The sequence below is a fragment of the Rhizoctonia solani genome, chromosome 3, assembly GCF_016906535.1.
Source record: "Rhizoctonia solani chromosome 3, complete sequence".
In the NCBI taxonomy this organism is placed as follows: Eukaryota; Fungi; Basidiomycota; class Agaricomycetes; order Cantharellales; family Ceratobasidiaceae; genus Rhizoctonia; species Rhizoctonia solani.
The window spans coordinates 2,186,893-2,205,696 of NC_057372.1; the positions used below are offsets into that span (position 1 = coordinate 2,186,893).

An 18,804-nucleotide genomic window follows, 5' to 3' on the forward strand; every position below is an offset into this window, starting at 1 on the left:
GTATGAAAAAGGAAAACAGGAGATGTACAAGGTCATAGAAAGAAATCATAAGCACACAGACTGGAATTCATAACAGAGACGTGAAGATCTAGACAATTCATGATGCTTGCGCAAACGCAATAGCTACGTTCTAAAACACCACATTTTCAGTATACTATCCTTCCCCGCGCATAAACTGAAACTCACCTCGGAATGGCTCAGAGACACCAACACCTTGGCCACCCCCTTTTCGTCAGCAGCCTTTTTCGCGTCTCCGTGGAGCGTGACGCAAGGCACACCGTTCCCGTCGGGCAGAATCTCGATATCAGACATCGCAGCGCCCGCGCCCTTGGACTTGACACCTAGCGCCTTGAACACGGCCTCTTTGCCTGCCCACCGAGCCGCAAACGAGGCTTCGGGATGGGGCTGCGCACGACAATAGGTAATCTCCGACTCGGTAAAGTTGCGCTTGACAAAGTTCGCATTGTGCGACGGCACGGCCGAAATCAGTTCTGTCCTCGAGCCCATGAGCACCACCCCCATCGAGCACATAGTAAAAAACCCACCTTGGTCGACGCCCACGCCCTTGAAATCGCCCTGGACACCCTTGAGCGCACTGACCAACACGTCCCGGTTCTCCTCGGCCACCCGAGGCGACCTGTCCAGCTTTTTCGCAAACGAAAACTCGCCGGCCTTGTCGAGCGACGTGCGCGCCAGCGGGTTGAGCAACACCTCGGCCTCGAGCTCGGGCGCAAACGGCGGGTGCTCTTTGATCTTGACCAGGCTGTGCGTCGTCATCATCTCGCTCATCGCCTTGTAGCTCGCCATTGCGCGCGCGCGGTTGCGTTCCGTGTAGACTCTGTATTCCGATGTGCTCAGTGCGCCAAAGAGGTACCGCGGGTGGAGGACGAGGGCCGAGCCCCCGACTTGGCCAAAGCCAAAGGATGTCATCAGTCCGGCTTTGATGCCGTCCGTGTGGATTGACCTCGATGGGAAGACGAGGTAGTCGAATTCGCGCAGGGCTGGGTCGATGTTGCTGTCCAACTGTTAGTGGTCGACAAAAAATTCACAGACTGCACTTACTCGGCGTTGCGATTGCCAGGAATGATACCCGAGTTGACGCTCTGGCACAGGCCGAGGAGCATCCATGCGGCGGCCGCGCCCTTGGGGTGACCAGTGAGATTCTTCTGAGCGATAACAGGAACAGCATTTCCGGGAGTTCGTGGATGGCAGTAAAGATGTCATTGTAGATATGAGGCTCGTTCAGATCCTGCCGCGCATATATAAGTAACTCAATCTCGACAAAAAAAGCGTCACAACTCACGTTGGCCTTGGTACTCGTGCCGTGAATCGAAATCACACCAATATCGTCGGCCGTCAATCCCCAAACGGCAAGAGCGCGGCGGAGAGGGGCGATACGCGGGTCAGAGCCCTCGAGCATTCCGTACGTGGCGAGTGCGTCTTTTTCCTGTCTAGCCGCCTCCCTCTCGACTTCTGCAACAAGTTCCGCTGCGTCCGGGTCGTCCCTCAGGTCCTCGAGTTCGTTCTCCATCCATTCAGAAATTTGCTTTCGCCGGAACGCGAGTTGGCGGACACGGTAGTCGACATCGAGAATCCGCAAGGGCTGCTTCGGGGTGATTTCACGGGCGACGGAGAGCACACCACGGCCAGGAGCAGGGATAGAGCGGCCAGCCTTGTCGCTAAAATACAGTTATGAGGTGGCAAAAGAAATACATAAAAAACGGCACTCACGTCGACGTCGAAGTGAAAGCGATAATGCCTTGGATTGCGCATCCCATTTCGATAGCGGTCTTGGCACTCATTAGCACTTGCACACCGGCACCTTGCGATTCCATAAACTAGAAGATCGTCAGTACCCATAAGCCACTCCCCGAGCATGGACGCTTACCCCTGCGCGAGTGCTGGTGGTCGGGCGCGAGAATTCATTTGGTTCGCGGCCCATGGCAAACTCAGTGTCGGTGTTGCTCGTTGCCTTCATGTTGGCAAACTCGTACGAGCCTTCTTCGCTGAAATCGTCAAAGCCTCCCGCAATCATCACTTTAGCCTTGCCAGATAGAATGGTATCGCATGCGATCTCGAGAGATTGGACAGCAGTAGCGCTAGTAGAAAGCGTTAGGACGAGGTGGCATGTATGCATTTCTCACTTACCAAGCGCCGACTGGAATCTTGATAGGCCCGCTAGACGAAAGCAAGAGCAAGTTGACCCATCCGGCGACAGTGTTGATGAAACTACAAACGAGATAATCAACATTTGCTGGCGCATACAAATACCAAGTGGCGTGGACTCACGTTTCTTGAAGAATGTCCTTTTGCACGTCCTTTTCTTCACGTCGATCCTTGAACATGGCAGCTAAACTCTGCATTCCACCCATTCCACTACCCAAGCTAGAGCCGACTTCAGACGGGTGGACATGCTTGTAGAGTTCGTATGGGTCAGTAACACCAGACATGATGAGTGCTTCGGCGGCGCAGACGAGAGCCCAGAGCGCGGTGCGATCGGTTTGAGTAATAATGTCCTGAGGAATTCCATAACGCCCTGCATCCCATCCGGTAGGTATCTGTCCAGCAACCAGACGGTCGAAACGGAATGCTTTGGGAACGAGGACACGGGCGCCCTTCTTGAGTTTAACAAAGTATTCACCCGATTCTTGGGCCCAGATATCAACCTTCTCCCCATGCTCGAGCTTGAACTTGCGTGCCTCGGCTTCAGATACTTCGAGTGGCTCGAGGTCGTGATTGAGCTCGATCTCCTGGTGGAACACTTTCTTCTTGGGATCGTACCCCTTGAAAAGCTCAGGCTCTGTCGGGAAAGGTCAGATACGTGCAAGAGCAGCCAAGATAGTCAGCTTACCGATGAGACGAATGCCAGTGTGCTCGAGGATTTCCTTTTCGTACTTGCCACGGACATCCTTATCATCGACTGGATCCCCACTCTTCGAGTCCACCCAACCAACGTAGAGGTTGCCGTTCTTCAGGCGGCCGTCAAAGTGCTTAATGTAGCCCATCATCCATGCCATCTCTATGCAGCCTTCAATCGTGAATTGGCCACGAGCTTCCATCTCCCAGCGAGTACGAGAGCTACCCCAAGGTCCAACCTCGGCAAATCCGGTCACGACAATGACCTTTTCGAGGTCCACCAAGCCTTGCAGCTTGCTTAGCTGCTCGAGAGCCTCGGGTGCCTCGAGTTCGGGGAAGTTGTATCTATGATTGGCACGGGGGGTAACGGTGACGGTCTGGAGAGCCCGCTCTGCTTCGCTTCCATTGACAACCTTGAAGTCGGCAGAATTGTCGCGGGCGATGGCGCGGCGAAGGTCACTCTGGTGGTTGATCTCGAGCCTGATCTTGGTCGTGATTTCAGCGAGGTCAGCAAGGCGATCCATACCACCGTTGAGGTCTGCCCAAATAGGTTCGACTTGAGTAATGCTGAAGAGAAGAGGGTGCATGAGACCAAGGATGTTGAAAGCCATCTCGTTGGCTGAGAATGTGCGGACTCCATAGGATTCAACTTGCTGTGCAACCATATTCGTGGCACCCATGAGACCAGTACCGCGGGTCCATCTATAAAATACAACATTATTTTTCGTTCAATAATAGCAGTGATAAACATACCCAATGACAGCACCGGCTAGACAGAGGTACTCGCCCCAGGATTCCGAATTCCACCGTTGGAACAACGTCTCGAGAGAGATCTTGGACTCCGAGTACAAGCCATCGTTACCGAAAAGACCATGGTTGGGAGAAAGAGGAAGAATAACTTGAGTTGGACGAGTAACGATGCGCCGGGAAGCTTTCTTGTTCTTGACAGCACCAAGGAGGCGGAGCAGGTTTACCAACATGACACGATGTGCGAGCTCAGAGCGGTCATCAATTCCGTCGATTTCGCGACCGTTCTCGGGAATAGCAGCGAAAGGAAGAATATAATCGAGATCCATGCCCAGATTAGAGTAGACATAATCGACGAGTGCCTCGACATCTTGCTTGGAACCTTGGTTGAAGGGGACGACAGTCAGAGAGGAGTCACGGCTACCGCATTGGTGGTAAATTCCCTGGTAGTATTCGACGGATGCACGGCTATAGCGGGAAGTAGTAACAACAACCCGGGCGCCTCCTTGAAGAAGACCCTTCAGAATTTCGACGCCGATGGAGCCTTTTCCGACACCAGTGAGAAGTGCGTTCTTATCCTTGAATGAAGTACCAGAAGTCGCAATTTCGTGAAGGACATCGAGATATACACCTGTCAGATTATTGCTATACTCCCAGTTTCCGCCAACTTTACGCTTGAGATGGAGGAGGGGAATCTTGTCATCTGAGAGCGAGGTAACTTGCGACACCTGAGGACGAAGGAACTGAGAAGATGCGCGGCGTGTCCTGGCGGTTGGGCGGGAAGGTTTCGACTCGGGGCCCTTTCGGAGGGATCGAACAACACCGTCGTAGAGAGACTTGATACGGCTCTTTTGCTCCTGACTGATCTCCGGTTGAGATTTAACGACGTTCCAGAGTTTGACAACATCATCGTGAACTTTCTGGATGTTGACATTTCCAGGAATGTTATCACCACTGGCCATTTCTTCAACATAAGCCTCGAGTTTTCGTACACCTTCTCGAACAACTTCCGAGTAAATGATATCACCCTTTTGATTGACTTCTGTCTTGGGGGCGGTAGGGAACGTAACTACACAAATAATTAATGTTACAGGCACCTATTTGGAAATTTAAATGACTTACCATCGCGGTACAAGGGTGGCTGCCCAAGAACTTCACGGCAGTTGTCGATTAGTTGCTGTCCAAATTGCTTGGCAAGTGCGTAGGTCTCCCTTTCTCCGGATGGCAATTGTCGATATAATACTGCATATAACTGAGGAGAGTAGGATCGGCACGGTTCATGATGGCGATGCAGCGAGAGGTGATTTCACGATCGACCGTGGTGAGGCGACCAAAGATTATGTCGTACCACATTAAGAGCGCATCTTGTCGCACCCAATTCCACGACGAATTGAAATGGCGGGCCTTGAGAGGCTCGAAGATGGGCTGGATACCTTGGATATATGCATCTCCATGCTCCTTTGCAATGTCATCGAGTTTGGCTTGCAGGGTGGCAGCATTTTGCTTCTCTTCGTCGTAAGCGCGGGCACCAGATCGAGAATCGCGCTTGAGATAGCGCATGTAGAGCTCGACATGTTGAGATGCAAAGAGTTGTTGCTCGGCTTGGAACTTGAGGAATTCTTCGGAATTCATGACAGCCCCACCCCCAACGGCACCACCTCCACCGCCGCCTCCAGACGACAAAGTAATGCTTGCTTGTTGGCATACTCCCTAGCTACCGAATCGAGCCAGGACTTAGCCTCAGCCTCAGACCCCAGACGCTTAGCCGGTTCCATAGTCACACCCAGCAAGAGAGCGGCGTCGGAGCGAGCAGGACCAAGACCCCATGTTTTGTTAAGGTGGGCCTTTGCAGTAGTAATGTTGAAGCCACCGGGCATCTTTCCGCCAATCATACGAGATACTAAACCATTCGTGTGTTTCCCAAGAGCACCAGTATACCCCACACTCAAGGCTGCTCCGAGTCGTCAAGAGGAAGCTCCTCCCCCTTTTCTGGTGGGACGAAAATTCGAGCTGAAGATCTCCCAATATTTCGTTCTGGAGAGTTGATTTGCCCCCGACTAAATCTTTGATCGCTTTGCTGATAGGCACTTCGTCGACTTTCTTCTTGAGCTTCTGCGCAATGATGACACGGAGGGTATCAACCGCCTTGAGAGGCTCGTCAGGAATAGCAGCGGCTCCACCGGCGGGAGCGACAGGAGTGACAACAACAGGTGCTGCAACAGGAGTAGGAGTGGCCGCAGCTGGGGCGGGAGTCTCGACGACCGTTTGAGTGGGGGCATCGACGACTTCATCCTCGAATTGATAGTATATTTCCTTGGGGTTCTTGGCATGGCAAAGGATCTGGCGGACACGGCTAACAGACCCATCTGCGGCTTCGTACTTGGCCTTGAGAGTACGAGTGGCCATTCCAGTGAGGGTGGGGCCGGGACCAAGTTCGATAAGACGCTCGAAGTTGTAGTAGGTGAATAGCAAGTCCTGAGTCTGAATCCATCGGACCGGAGACGCAAATTGGTACGCGAGAAGTTCGACTAGGATTGTGTATGCAAGTTTCTGTCGTTGCTCAGGAGAGCCCCAGTCGTCTCTGTCCCAATTGGATAATATCTTGTCGAGGCGAGGAGAAGAGGTCTGGTCGTAAATAATCTGTGCATACTCTTTGTGACTTCGAATGGCTTTGCGATGAGATTGGGAATGTATTTGCCGATGAGGAGGTCGGGGTTAAGATGAAGCGGATTAATTTTCTTTGAAAGATCTAAGGCGCAATTGAGCTTAAAGTCGTACAATTGGGTAAGTCACTCACATGCACGGAAAGGCATGACTCCGGCCCAAAGGTAGCGCGAGTGGAACGGCACATCGATACCGGGAAGAGGGATGGTCGCGAATCCTCGCTCAAGTTTGATATGGCCCTCGGCTTTCTGTTTCTCCTTGGCCTTCTCGAGGCAGCTCATGATTATGTCCTTCAGCATTTCTTTAACTTGCTCGATAGTGAATTGCTCGGTCAGCTGTACTAATATTAGCAATAGAATAAAGCAAAAGGTAATGCAATATACCTGTTGAATGTCAATCTTCTTGATCTTGAGATAGTTGAGGACATTGGTGAGGGTTTCAAGCGCAAGAAGCTCTCCGGCGCAAACGTATTGTTGTCCCTGGATGGTGACTTAGCGATAGCATATCATATCTTTGGAGCACCCGTACCTCGACATTGAAATTGACAATCTCCAACAACAAATTCGTCTCATGGGAAACACTGTCGACAACCTCACGGAGAGCAGCATCGCTGAAGCTCTTGCCAATGCGGCTAGGATTGACAGCGCACATAGCATAATTGGAGCGATTGTGCTCGTCACGCTCGACTGCACGCTGCATGGTGATACCACGGTAGAAGACGACATCGACGAGAGCCGAGATGGCAAGGACATCTGCGATAGATGCTAAAGCGGAGTACTCTCCAAGCGAGTGTCCGGCGAATGCGCAGTCCGTTTGCACGAGTCCTTTAGATTTCATATCTTCGAAGGCCGCCTTCTCAGTGACGACCAGGGCGATCTGTGCGAATTGAGTGGCAAACAGGAGACCGTTGGGGTGACTGAAAGTGTACTGGGGGGTTCGGACGTTGATATCGGCGAAGAGGGGGAGAGTCTTGACATTGCCGTCCTTATCGGTAGTATCGTAGGACATGGACATGTAACGTTGGCGGATTGCTTGGCCCTTGATACCACCAAAGTGGATCGTCTTCTCTTTGGGGTTATTCTTGACAATGTCGACGATCGAGATCCCATAGACGGCGAGCAGATGAGCATCGGCAGCCTCCCAAACAGCGCGAGCGGCAGGTGAGTTGTTGTACAGCTCCATACCCATACCTGGTTCTTGGGAGCCTTGTCCAGTGAAGACGTAAACGGTAGGTACTTGGGCCACCTCGGCTGTACCGCTTAGTACGCGTTGACCACGCTGGTTGCTGGTCTCGACCTTAATTGCCAAGTTTCCGTCGCGCATTCCGTAGTGCGTAAGCTTAACGGCTAACTCATCGCCTGGGAGGACCATTCCAACAAAGGAAACGTCGTATCTGTAAAGTAGGGTTAGTACCATGCTGCTGTTCTTCATAGAGTAAGCTTACTGGAGGACTCGCTCCGGCTTGCCTTGTGCAACAACGTTTTCGACATACTTGCGGGTCGCAGCACTAGACCACATGCCATGAGTAATAGTGCCAGGAAGAACGGCATAGTCGGAGAAGTAGGGGTTGATGTGAATAGGATTGTAGTCGCCAGAGGTCTTAGAGTAGGGCTCGTTGGTAGCTGGAGCAATGAATGAAGACGAAACAGCGGAAGATGTGAGACTATAGCCATTTCCTTCGAGCTTCTTGACATCGCCTTGGACTTCACCGTGCCGTGAAAGATAGGAAAGTACGAGGTTGCCGTGGGCATGGCCGGTGGAATATGATATGGTGGCTACCTTGACTAATTCCTTCAGTTGATTGCGGGTATATGCGCTTCCTCTACAGCTACGGAAGAATAGGTGGCCTTGGCCTTGTACTTATACTCGCTCTTCACCTTGAAGATCAAAGTGGTGCCTGGCTTGAGCGGCTCAGAATCGTTGTCCCACTCGAACCACTCCTTGGAGCTCAAAACACCGACATCGACAGCTGAATCGATCTTGACAACGTATTCCGGCTCCTCAACAATCTCGAACGTGTTTTGGTAGTCGGTAAATGTGCCACGGTAGAGGAACGATGATGATACTTCAATAACTGGCTTGCCTTCACGCAGCACGAACCCGGTAACCTTGACAGTCTTGCCGCTGTCGCTATTGATTACGGACGCAATGCGAGCTTCAGCTTTGCAAACATCGCCGACCAACAGAGGTGTAGCGCCCTCGACCATCTTAAATCCGTTCGAAAGGTGAACAAGCTTCAAAAGGTCGCCATCAACAGCTTTGGGGAAGATCGAGCGCATGATAGCCTGCCAGCCAGTGACAATGGCGAAATCCATTGGGGCTTGTACGCGCTCATTACGAGCAGACTTGAATTGCTCCCCTTGGTTACCGACAACAGCACAGAATCGCTCAACGTCTTCCGCAGTAATAGTGACCTCAGGTCCGACGAACGTATCTCGGATGTCGATCTCGGGAAGTGCTTCGTTATCGCCGAACCACAGCTTCCAGTAGAATTCCTTGATGCGCCAGTTGCGACCGTCGCTGACTTCATGGATAGGAGCGTAGCCCATACTGGGTTTGTAATCAAAGGCAAGTTGGAGAGGGATGCTCGAGCCGGTACGCTCTTCGAAGATAGTGAGAGAAATACGAGAAGAGGAAGGATCAAATGTGAGTTCGAGGGCCTTGAAATTGGGGTCATGAACGCCATGGGATCGGGCAGCGCCGTTTACGATGATTTGGGAAGGCCGATCGTTCTTCAGTTGGATGGAAATAACCTGTCCCCGACGAGGAGCAAAGATACGCTTGAAAGGATTATCGATGTAAGATCCACCTTGTATAATATTGACGGAAGTAAGAGCGGCGCGAAGCCAGGAGACTTTGGGGCCTGCGAGCAATTCCATCCATGCGGACAGAGGAGGTAGAGACTGGCCTAGTGTAAGCTTTGCCCCGGATTCGGTTTCCTCAATCTTGATACCATACTTCTCAGCAACTCCAACTGGTTCTGAGGCGGGTGGCGCCCCAATGTAATCGATAGTGGGAACCTTGGATTCATCGCCGCCGTAGTACTTTTCGAGGAATTTGGAAACAAGGCCGGATGCGACACTGTCGAGCATATCTTGAATAGGTTCGTCCGCGACCTTAGCGTGCTTGACTGCAACAGGACCCTGCAAAATGCATACACGCTGGGGATCCTGGTCAAAGACGGCCTCGATATCTTCTGCGGCCCAGAGAGAATCCTAAAGAGCTGCTTTAGCATACACCCTACTACCAAGTAGTTTGGCACTGACCTTCTTGAACCAGACCTCAAAGCTGGCGTCTAAAATGGGGATAAATGGTACTGGTTTCTGTCCGGGTCGTTGTGAGATGGCCAAGAAGTAGGCCTTGTCTTCGGCAGAAAGGAGTTGCTCGCTCGCCAAAGGATACGTGTTGAAGAATTCATCCAAGAATTTCTGAGGAACATCGAGCTCGGTAAAAGACTGCAATATGGATTCGGAACGGCGGACGTCTCCTCCTGCGAAGCGCTCTTCAACGCGACGGAGCCAGTCGCCCACAAGATTACGGAGCGAGCGATCAACCCAACGAGTCTGGTGCTCGACGTACATCAATCGAACCATGCGACGCACAACTTCCTCGTAAGTCATATCAGCAATATCTCCCGCAACACGGCCATCGCCCTTTTGCGCGAACCAGGGCTTCGCAAAGTCCTTGTTTAGCTTCTCGATAACCATGTCCTTGTTTTGCGCCAGCCAGGCAGCGCGCTTCTCCTTGGGTAGCTTGAAGACAGTATCGTCGAATTCCTTCCATAACTTGACACCACGAGTAGCGACCTTGTGAATTGGCTCGCCTAATTCGGATTGCACAGTGAGGATACCACCGGTTTCCTTAGCATATGTGCCCTCCCACTTGGAATCATCCACACCAGCCGCGGCGACGATCAAATCTTTGACGCTCTTGCTCGTGTGCGCCTCTTTGGCGACCATAACACGGCTCGCAAACAGTACACCGTCGAATGGCATAGGTTGTGCATCAAATTGAGCACTCCACTCTCCGCTCATGTAAGGCCAGACATCCTCGGCTCCACCAAACCCAGAACCAGCAACAAGAGCAATATTGGCCTGCTGTCTGATGGCACCGTAGGTCTGAAGGATGGGCTGGTGGAAGTCCTCGCACGAATGATGTCCTCCGGCCCGGCCGCCGGTCCACTGAAGGATAATGGGGAAGTTGGGGTGTCGGGAAGCAATGTTGACAACTTGACGGATGCCGTCGACGGACCCGGGCTTGAAAGAGACATGTCGGATTCCTGCCGCACTGAGTGCGTCGATGATTTCCTTGGCCTTCTCGGTGCTCGGAATACCAGCAGCAACACAGAAACCTTCAACTGGGAGGCCCTCGCGGCGCATTTCTTGCCAGAGAGGGAATTGGAAGCCAAATTGGCGCTGGTTGATGTATAGAGCATTGAGAGTAAGGCCAACACCAGCTGGAATTTGAGCCTGAATTTCGGCAACTTTGGCACGGAGCGCAGCGGCGTTATAATGTCCACCGCCAGCAAGTTCGACGTGGTAACCAGCGCGGAGCACGGCAGAGACGAAGCCGGCCTTGACAGTAGTAGGAGTCATGCCCGCAACCATGATAGGGGTTTTCCAAGCAACCGAGAGAATGGGGTGTCGAGTTGGACTTTGCCATCGCTAATGTCACATAAAATATCAGAATGGGTTTTTGGTCAGAAGGATGTGTTTAGGCTCACCTAGTTTTGACAAGACCAGGAGTCCATTTCTTGGACCACCAGCTCTCGATCCTCACGTTGGTTGAATCGTAGACTTCGGCACCATTCTTACCCTTCTCGCCTACAATGACTACACGAACACCACGACCATCCAGTCCACGGGCCGTCAAAGATCCGATACCACTCAACCCTCCGGGTCCAAAGTCAATGGCATGAGTTGCAGAATCTGGGAAGGCTGTGGCCTTTGTCCAATGAATATGGAGCGAGAAAACCTGTTCGCAGAGTGAGCGGGTAAGTGAAGTAGAAAGTTCCCTGAGGTCGGCGCCTAGGCACCAAAGAATCAGCCCCTGACGCTCACGAGATAAGATCGAGTGCATACCAGTTTCGGTGTGATATACCGCGATTCCTAATTCCTTTACATCCCAGAGTTCCTCACCAAGGTCTGCTAAAACTTTTTCCGTGGCACCGTCAAGGTAATGTGAGTGGTATGGTACGCCAACAACCAAGAACCTGACGTTGAAGACAGCCTTGCGTTGCGAAAAGGGAACTTTACTCTGGTCGAGTCCGCTAGGAGCACGAACCTTACGCAGTGCGGTAACAAGGCCGTACAGCGCGCGAGGTGGCCCAGTAACGACAAATGCACGCGATCCATTGTGAAGGGAGACCCCGAGCTGTGAGTTCTTTGGTAGATGTTTGTTTACCCCAGTAATATGTTTCTCGAGGGCGGCAAGAGGAAGGCCGGTCACGCTAAGCATGGGCGAAGGTACACCCTCACCTCCATCAACAGAATCCTTGACGATACTTGGCTCAACTGCGAGGACCGGGAAGGCCTCCTGCCCACGAGCGCCGACCCACAATAGCCATCGGAGAGCCTTGGCAGAATTTTTGGAGAAAGATTCGAGGTCGGTGGAAGTAGCAGCGACGACTGCGGAAAGGATCCCTTGGGAGTGTCCAGTAGCACCCTTGAGGCGGTCTCGGAGCTCACCGGGTGTGAGTGCAGTGGCTGAGGCTACAACGAGATATTGTACGAGCTGAGTGAGCCCAATTACAGGGAGGGAAACGGGAACAGATGCGAGGTACTCGATGGAGGGACTGGGACAGAACCATCGAGCCATCCAAGGACGTCGAGGCCATGGATGTAATATGTGAGGTTCTTCTCATACGCCGAGTTCGCAAGGGGAACCAGAACGCTTTGGGTCATTTTCGAAATGTACTCGTAGACGTACGGCCTATAGATCTCATAGAGCGACCTGAGTTCGTCAAAATATACTTCATTGGTGCCCTGACCTCCAAAAAGCGCATAAATTTCGGCTTTGCCTAACACAGCTGCCTCGAAGAGTGCAGATCGGGGCTGGCGGGGGACATGTCTGGGATCGTGTACCTCAAGCGCATTGATGGCCAAAAAGTACGAGGTAAGAACCGATTTACGGACATCGGGGTCAAAAGTTGCAGCAATAGAGTGGATATCGCGTTCAGACAAGAACGTCGAAGTGAAATGGCCGGTAATAGCCTGCAAAACTTGGACGCGCGCGTGAGCCGACTGCGAATCAGCGTTAATTTTAGCCGCAACGGATCCCAAAAAGGCGGCTGCGAGTTCGATCTGTGCTTCAAGTATTGCAGCTGAATTTGCTGTAGGTTCTTCTTCAGATTGTTCGGGTTGGGGCACATCACGGGGAGTATATTCGTGTTTGAATTCTTCGCGAAGTACTTCAGCAGCAATCCAGGTGCTGCCTGTAGCGGGAACTGGGAAGGAAATCTAGAAATATATGCGTAAGTATTGACACAGTACTCAAATGCCGCGCATGGGTGTAGGGGATGAAACAGCCCTAAAGTAGCCAACGCAAACTGACCCTTTCCGTCCCCGCTTGAATGACAAGCGGTCTAGTGGATATAGTACCATCGGCGCCCGCAATGGGCTTGCCGTTGGGAACAGACATACTAAAATCTAAAGTTCAGCGGAGGCAAGGCTGCTTGCAGGCGTAATTTTATGCGCTCAGGGAGTGATGCGCGACGATCTGCGCGTGCCATCAATATTAGTATGTACTAATACAATGTAAAAGCTTACAGTGAATCGGCTCTGGTAGAGCAAACAAGGCCCTCGAGAGTCGCGACGTCTAGGAGAGGTCGAATGTGGAGCTTGGGCATTCATATTTCACTATATATCAGTTTTTACCCCAACGCTCTTTGGGGCGGACCCTGAAAACTCTCCCGACGCGTGTCCCCAGCACTTCATTCTCCAACCGGCCTTACAAACCCAACAAATTATCTTATCGTACAACATTCCTCAACTCGGGCTTACATGCCCATCATAATTTAACATATATTTCCCCAACGCGTAGACATAGCTTTATGCTGGGGGACTTGGGGTCCTACCGTTGGTGCCGCCGGGTCGAAGTTCTCCATCTCGCGCCTCGAGGAGCAGATCTTGTCGAGATGAAATCGCCCCCTATGCTAATATACTTTGCCCACTGCCGCGGCATAAATTGCTCGCATATGGTCAAACTAATTATGGTTCCCACCGTGTCTTATTTTTACTATGCGGGTTGGCTCGGAGATCGCTAGATGGCGCGCCTCCCCAACGTATCCAGGGCCCCATCCGCCGGCTGGATATCAAATTTCTCCACAAATGCTACGTTACCAATGTAACACCGGCTGTTGGATTGGGGATGATCAATACGGCCTCGTGGCTGCCAGGCCGTCTAGCCACGCTTGATTTGTTCCGATTTACAAACTCGGCTTCCGCAACCAACTCTGGTGTTTACCCCAATGCGAATCATCTCACAAGTATCGTTACTGTTCTCGGCTCTAGGCTGTTTTGGTCTCACTGATACTTCCAAGCTATTTGGACAACATCCCTTGGCGTACACTTACGATGGGACAGCTCAGTACGATCCCAGGTCATGTGTCTGCGGCAATGATCCTCAGCATTATCCAAATATCATTGCCGACGCAGTTTTACCTGCCCATCCAGGAACTATTTTCAACCTGATGTACTCCTATCATGACGAGATAAAAGACTTTTGGGCGCGGCAGGGAATGCATGGTAGGTTTTTGTCAAGTGTCTTCATGACCAACTACTTGATTATTTTCTGTACTAGACCTTCGCACAATTGGCTGGGTCCCTCAGGATCCAAGTTATTCCAACTCTCGCCTCCGAACGCGAACGATGCTATTCTCCGTAGATATCCCCGAAGGGTTACAACTGAATCACAATGTCACACGAATCCAAGTTACCGACACAATTACCCATTTAAGGGATTGTCCCTTCAGTTCATCCGTTTTGTCCACTATTTACGCACCCGATGTTGCTAGTGGGCATGCGTTTGCGGTCAAGACGCGTACATGCATTATTCCGCATGCAAAGTCGGAAGCGAGGTTATTCGTGACGGCAGTCTTAGTGTGGGGTGACGGGAGCGATTTTCAGCGTATGTTTACCTTACCACCTGCCCCAGAGGTCCATACTCACCTTTCATAAAGGTCCAATAGGACAGGCCGCACTGGTCGGGTTGAGACAATACCATGACAATATTTTGTCTGTCATGCGCGAGGAGATTTCTACAAACAAAGAGGTCTATGCTTCACTAGACGAGGCTGCGATTATTGAGTGTCGCAATAAATTTAAATATATCGGTTGAACTCGAGAAAACCGTGGCTCAATGTTGTTATCCAAATGTGTAGGACAAAGCACGATATCACACGCTATCACCTGTTTGTTTTGATCAGTAAGTATACGCCATCGCGTCGCACACACGTGTAGTGTAAATTATATTCTAGCACAATAGAACCATACCTCGTGCCTCAACAAATCACAATATTTCTCGTGCACTTAAAAAATCGATTGAGCCAAGCCGCCCCTGCTCTCACCAACCCCCATCGTCATGGCTCGACTTTCGCTACATTTGTTTTTCACATACTTGCAATTGGGCTTCGTCGGCGCTAACTGGGTTTACCACCCAGAGGCCAGAGACTACATTACATCCGACGAACGCTTCAATCAACCATGCATAGGAGGCAATCTTGGAGCCTCCCAATACTTCCCCAATGTAATTATAGATACCGTCCTACCAACTAATCCAGATGGGGTCCTTGATGCAATGTATACCGATCGCGAGCCAGTAATGAACTTTTGGCAGCGAGACCAAGGCTTCACTGGTACATTAGCATAAACCTTGCTTTTCTTCCCATATAAACTGACCATCCGCCATTAGACCTCCATTCAACCGGATGGTTTCCACAGGACCCTGCCTATCCCAACTCGCGCCTCCGAACCCGGTCAACGTCCTTTACCAAAGATATCCCTGAAGGTCTACCGCTGAGCCACGGTGTGGTTGGGAAGCGGACGCGGATCGAGGTTATAGATACCATCACGCACTCGGAAGATGGCCCCACTGGAACTGCGATTCTGTCTACGTTGCGCGCTCCAAACTTGATGAACGGGCACGCGTTTGCTGTCAGGACCCGTACTTGCCTCGTGCCAGAGGGAGCATCGGGGACGAGACTGTTGGTCACTGCAATGGTCAGGTGGAACCAAAGAGTTAACTATGGTGGTGAGTGAGAATATTGAAATTATCACTAAATCACACTGAGTATGCTTGAACATAGAAACGATTGAAGACTTTGCATTCGATGCTCTGAAGAAATACTACCAAGACCTCACGAACTTTACTCGACGAGAAATGATCTCATACAAGGGAGGTTACGAAAGTTTTAGAGAGGAGCCCTGCTGCAATTTTGGTCGCTCAGATCGGGATGCAAGTGCAAAATATGCTACCTATCGCGAACAACTTCCGAGTGAGCGGGAGCAAGAGTCCTCCTATGGATCCTATAAACCTCGGATAGCCGTCCCAATCCAGGGCGCCGAACCCTCAACTGGATGTGAAGATCTGCAAGGTCAAATTCACCAACTCTCCCAGAGTTTGCGTCGAGTTGAAATGCGTGTGATCGATAATGAAAATCGGATTGCAGATCTCGAGGCGCAATTGAGGGAGGCAAGGCGTGTTCTCAAAGTTATTTAGGCTCAAAAGACGTGGAAGTGAGTTTTATATTGTGTAATCGAAATTGAAACCTATCTATGTATGTATGCATTAATCTATGATGTGAAACAATCTAGAATTCTAGCTTGGGGCATAGTCTACGGGGCATACCACAGCAGGGCTCGTTACTCCCGGCCTAACCGGAGGCTCAGGCAGGAACAGGCGTGTTCGAGGCACACATCATAGAGTTTCTATTTGCACCTCGTAGATGATCCCTCGTATGATTTTCAGGCGATCGTCCATACTTTTTCGTGCGATCCGATCCGGTATTCTGGTAATCCGCACAACCTGAGTGAAGTGATGCTCGGAGAATCGAAGTGTGAACACACACACCTCGGGAAAGTACTTTACAACAAATTCGTGAACCTCTTTCACTATTTTAGTTCTTGATATCATTCTTGCAAATTCAAGCAGGGTTGATAGATCCTATGAACACAGAATGTTCAGAGAATAGCTTAGGAGGCGATCTCGATTCAGATATGGTCACTCACGTTTGCTTGGCTCCAATCTGGCGCCTGAGGACCGGGGCCATCGTTACTTTCACCTGAGATCCTCTTCGAAGGAGCGGAATCCATAAGCCCAATCAGCTGTTTTAGGCGCCGCTCGATGTCTGCCTTGAAATCATCACTTGTACTTGTTGAGGAGCTTTTCGAAGCAGTTATGAAGGCCAACACGAAGCAAGAGTAGGGCATTGGCTGGTTAGATTGGAATCGAATGGCCTTTGCTTTCTCCCCAGGGGATGCAGAACAAATTAAATTTATGCCATGCTGCATTCTGGCACTCGGCTTGTCCGCGTTGACACGGCAAATATCGAGTGCCAGGATGATGGGCCGAGTGTATCCGCATGACTTATGGAGTTCAGCTAACCATCGATCAATATCATCCTCCGAAATAAATTTTCCGTCTAGTAAGCGCATTCTGTTTTGCTCGTCACCCTCGCCAGTCAGGTACACGAACAGATTCGAAGGCCCAATTTTGCCAAGTGATTCTGAGTCATGATACATCTCGGTCAGATTTTTGTTGATGTTTTCCGGTGTAGCTTCTTCCCCTACAAGTTCAATGAAGTAGATGATTTCCGACTCAAGAGCAGGGTCACCGAGCACATTCCTCCAGAATCCCAAGTCGTGCACCGGATCCTGCAGACCACGATAGTCAACCGCCACGATCAAAATGAACCAAGCAACTTGTTTTGGTTGAAGGACGCTTGGACTGCCAAATAGTGCAGTTTCAAGCGATGATTTTCTTCCGATATGGCGTGTTTGAACAGTTGGCATTAAACATTGATGTCGGGGCCGTGCATTTAGGTTGCAAAAGCTGGGGTAAGGAAGAAAACGAGTTGTAGCTTTGGTCTTGGTCTTGGTCCGCTTCGAACGGCCAGAGATTGTGCGCTCATTTAGGACAATGGCTTGTTTGTCTACATTCGCCTGCAAAGGTAGAGAGGCATGAATAGGATAGAGTCGGGCACGGGAATTAAGGGACAGATCTAGCGCATCTACTAGCCAGAATCAGTATATGGTACGACTATCAAGATCGGACAATAATTTACATCCATCACTGAGCCCGTAGATCAACTCACGTTTCTGGTTTGTCATATCACTTTTCTCTTCCAGACCCTTCATCACTGTAGTGAATGAAGGCATCCGGTCCTTCTGAAGGAAGGTGGAATGGTGCTCCTTCACTTTCCACGCTGCAAGCGATATCTGTTAGGAGATAATTCACAGCCTCACTCAATACCCATGCTTACACTGTGGGACAGGGGCTAAACTTGAGTCCTTCAACCCAAACCGTTTCCCTCGCCCAATCTTGGTTTGAGACGCATTTGTGGCTGAAGTTCTCGAACTGTCCGTGTCTACATTGGGTGAAATTAGCTGCCACTTCTGCCTACGAATCAAACGTTCTTACCGTGTAGATTAGTTGCCACAAAAACGGATGCTATCGGCGACGTGCGACGGACTCGACGTAGTGTAAGCTTGCTCTCAGCTTGCGCTAGTAGCCGTCGGTCTAATCTAGACTTGAGCCAGCGAACAATTATCACGCACAATATGATAAACGCGTAGCAACAACTCCATGCAGTAAGATTGGGTCGTCTAACTTGAGGATGGTGGGTAGGACGATGCAGACATTCATGACTGCATTGATATGTTTTGAACTTAACTCTCGAGAAGACCAGGAGGGAAATAGCCATCAACCAGACGCATACGAAGAGTTCAGACCTGCGCATTGCTGAAGGAAGGCTAAGGGCGCATTAGGGGGGGTGTCACAATGCGAGCTGGTGATCATAGATTGTAGGAGGTTATAAGAGATGCTTGCATGACTCACGTGTTCTGTCCACAAACACCGCAACGAACACGTGGTTTTGATACTGGTCTCTGCAGTTTGTCAATTGACTTGTGGCAGTGTGGTGCGTGATGTTCGAGCTGTTAGAAGCTGAAGCAACACCTAACTCTCGTTGATTCCATCCTAGAACTGGTCACGAGAGCTCATTACGCCGCAGTGTGCACGGTGTGAAGAGAGATTTTTTTTTGGAGGAAATGCTATCTGATAATAACCCTGAACAGCTAGGCAAAGGAGTATGCAATGAGAAGTAATACCACAACAGAAAGAGAGTGAAAGCTGATGTATGCGACTACACGCTAATGATTGACACACGGTGGACCCCAAAAGTGCGGATTTTCTGAACGTAAATAATCGCGCGTTATATGCGGAGTATTGGCAAAATCCGACCAGTTTTTCCATGAATCCGCACCCTCAACTCACCCCTGTGTGTCGTCAAGGTGCGGATTCTGCAATTTTGAGTGCAGA

The 18,804-nt window shown here is 50.7% G+C and overlaps 3 protein-coding genes across 3 annotated transcripts; 1 reads left to right on the top strand and 2 right to left on the bottom strand.

The window, feature by feature from the left end:
- Positions 1 to 97: 97 nt before the first annotated feature.
- On the bottom strand, positions 98 to 12,906 carry RhiXN_03112 (fatty acid synthase subunit beta; the record flags this gene model as incomplete). The annotated part of the gene is made up of 26 exons (XM_043322929.1): positions 98 to 130; positions 187 to 1,015; positions 1,063 to 1,103; positions 1,154 to 1,249; positions 1,304 to 1,679; positions 1,732 to 1,838; positions 1,889 to 2,099; positions 2,149 to 2,229; positions 2,290 to 2,800; positions 2,852 to 3,558; positions 3,610 to 4,672; positions 4,726 to 4,818; positions 4,878 to 5,211; positions 5,259 to 5,480; positions 5,542 to 6,182; positions 6,254 to 6,352; positions 6,401 to 6,602; positions 6,651 to 6,746; positions 6,796 to 7,660; positions 7,712 to 8,046; positions 8,094 to 9,482; positions 9,534 to 10,920; positions 10,991 to 11,294; positions 11,349 to 12,061; positions 12,196 to 12,725; positions 12,820 to 12,906. 26 exons carry the CDS (start codon positions 12,904 to 12,906, stop codon positions 98 to 100), a joined length of 11,352 nt encoding a protein of 3,783 aa, XP_043178425.1.
- A 729-nt stretch (positions 12,907 to 13,635) lies between these two features.
- RhiXN_03113 (GRAM domain-containing protein) lies at positions 13,636 to 15,984 on the top strand (the record flags this gene model as incomplete). Its single annotated transcript, XM_043322930.1, has 7 exons — positions 13,636 to 13,723; positions 13,779 to 14,012; positions 14,068 to 14,394; positions 14,447 to 14,575; positions 15,023 to 15,121; positions 15,178 to 15,516; positions 15,572 to 15,984. The coding sequence occupies 7 exons, from the start codon at positions 13,636 to 13,638 to the stop codon at positions 15,982 to 15,984; spliced, it is 1,629 nt and encodes a 542-aa protein (XP_043178426.1).
- Positions 15,985 to 16,182: 198 nt separating this feature from the next.
- Positions 16,183 to 18,129, bottom strand: RhiXN_03114 (uncharacterized protein; the record flags this gene model as incomplete). Its single annotated transcript, XM_043322931.1, has 6 exons — positions 16,183 to 16,428; positions 16,494 to 17,494; positions 17,579 to 17,689; positions 17,747 to 17,851; positions 17,905 to 18,003; positions 18,042 to 18,129. 6 exons carry the CDS (start codon positions 18,127 to 18,129, stop codon positions 16,183 to 16,185), a joined length of 1,650 nt encoding a protein of 549 aa, XP_043178427.1.
- Positions 18,130 to 18,804: the final 675 nt, after the last annotated feature.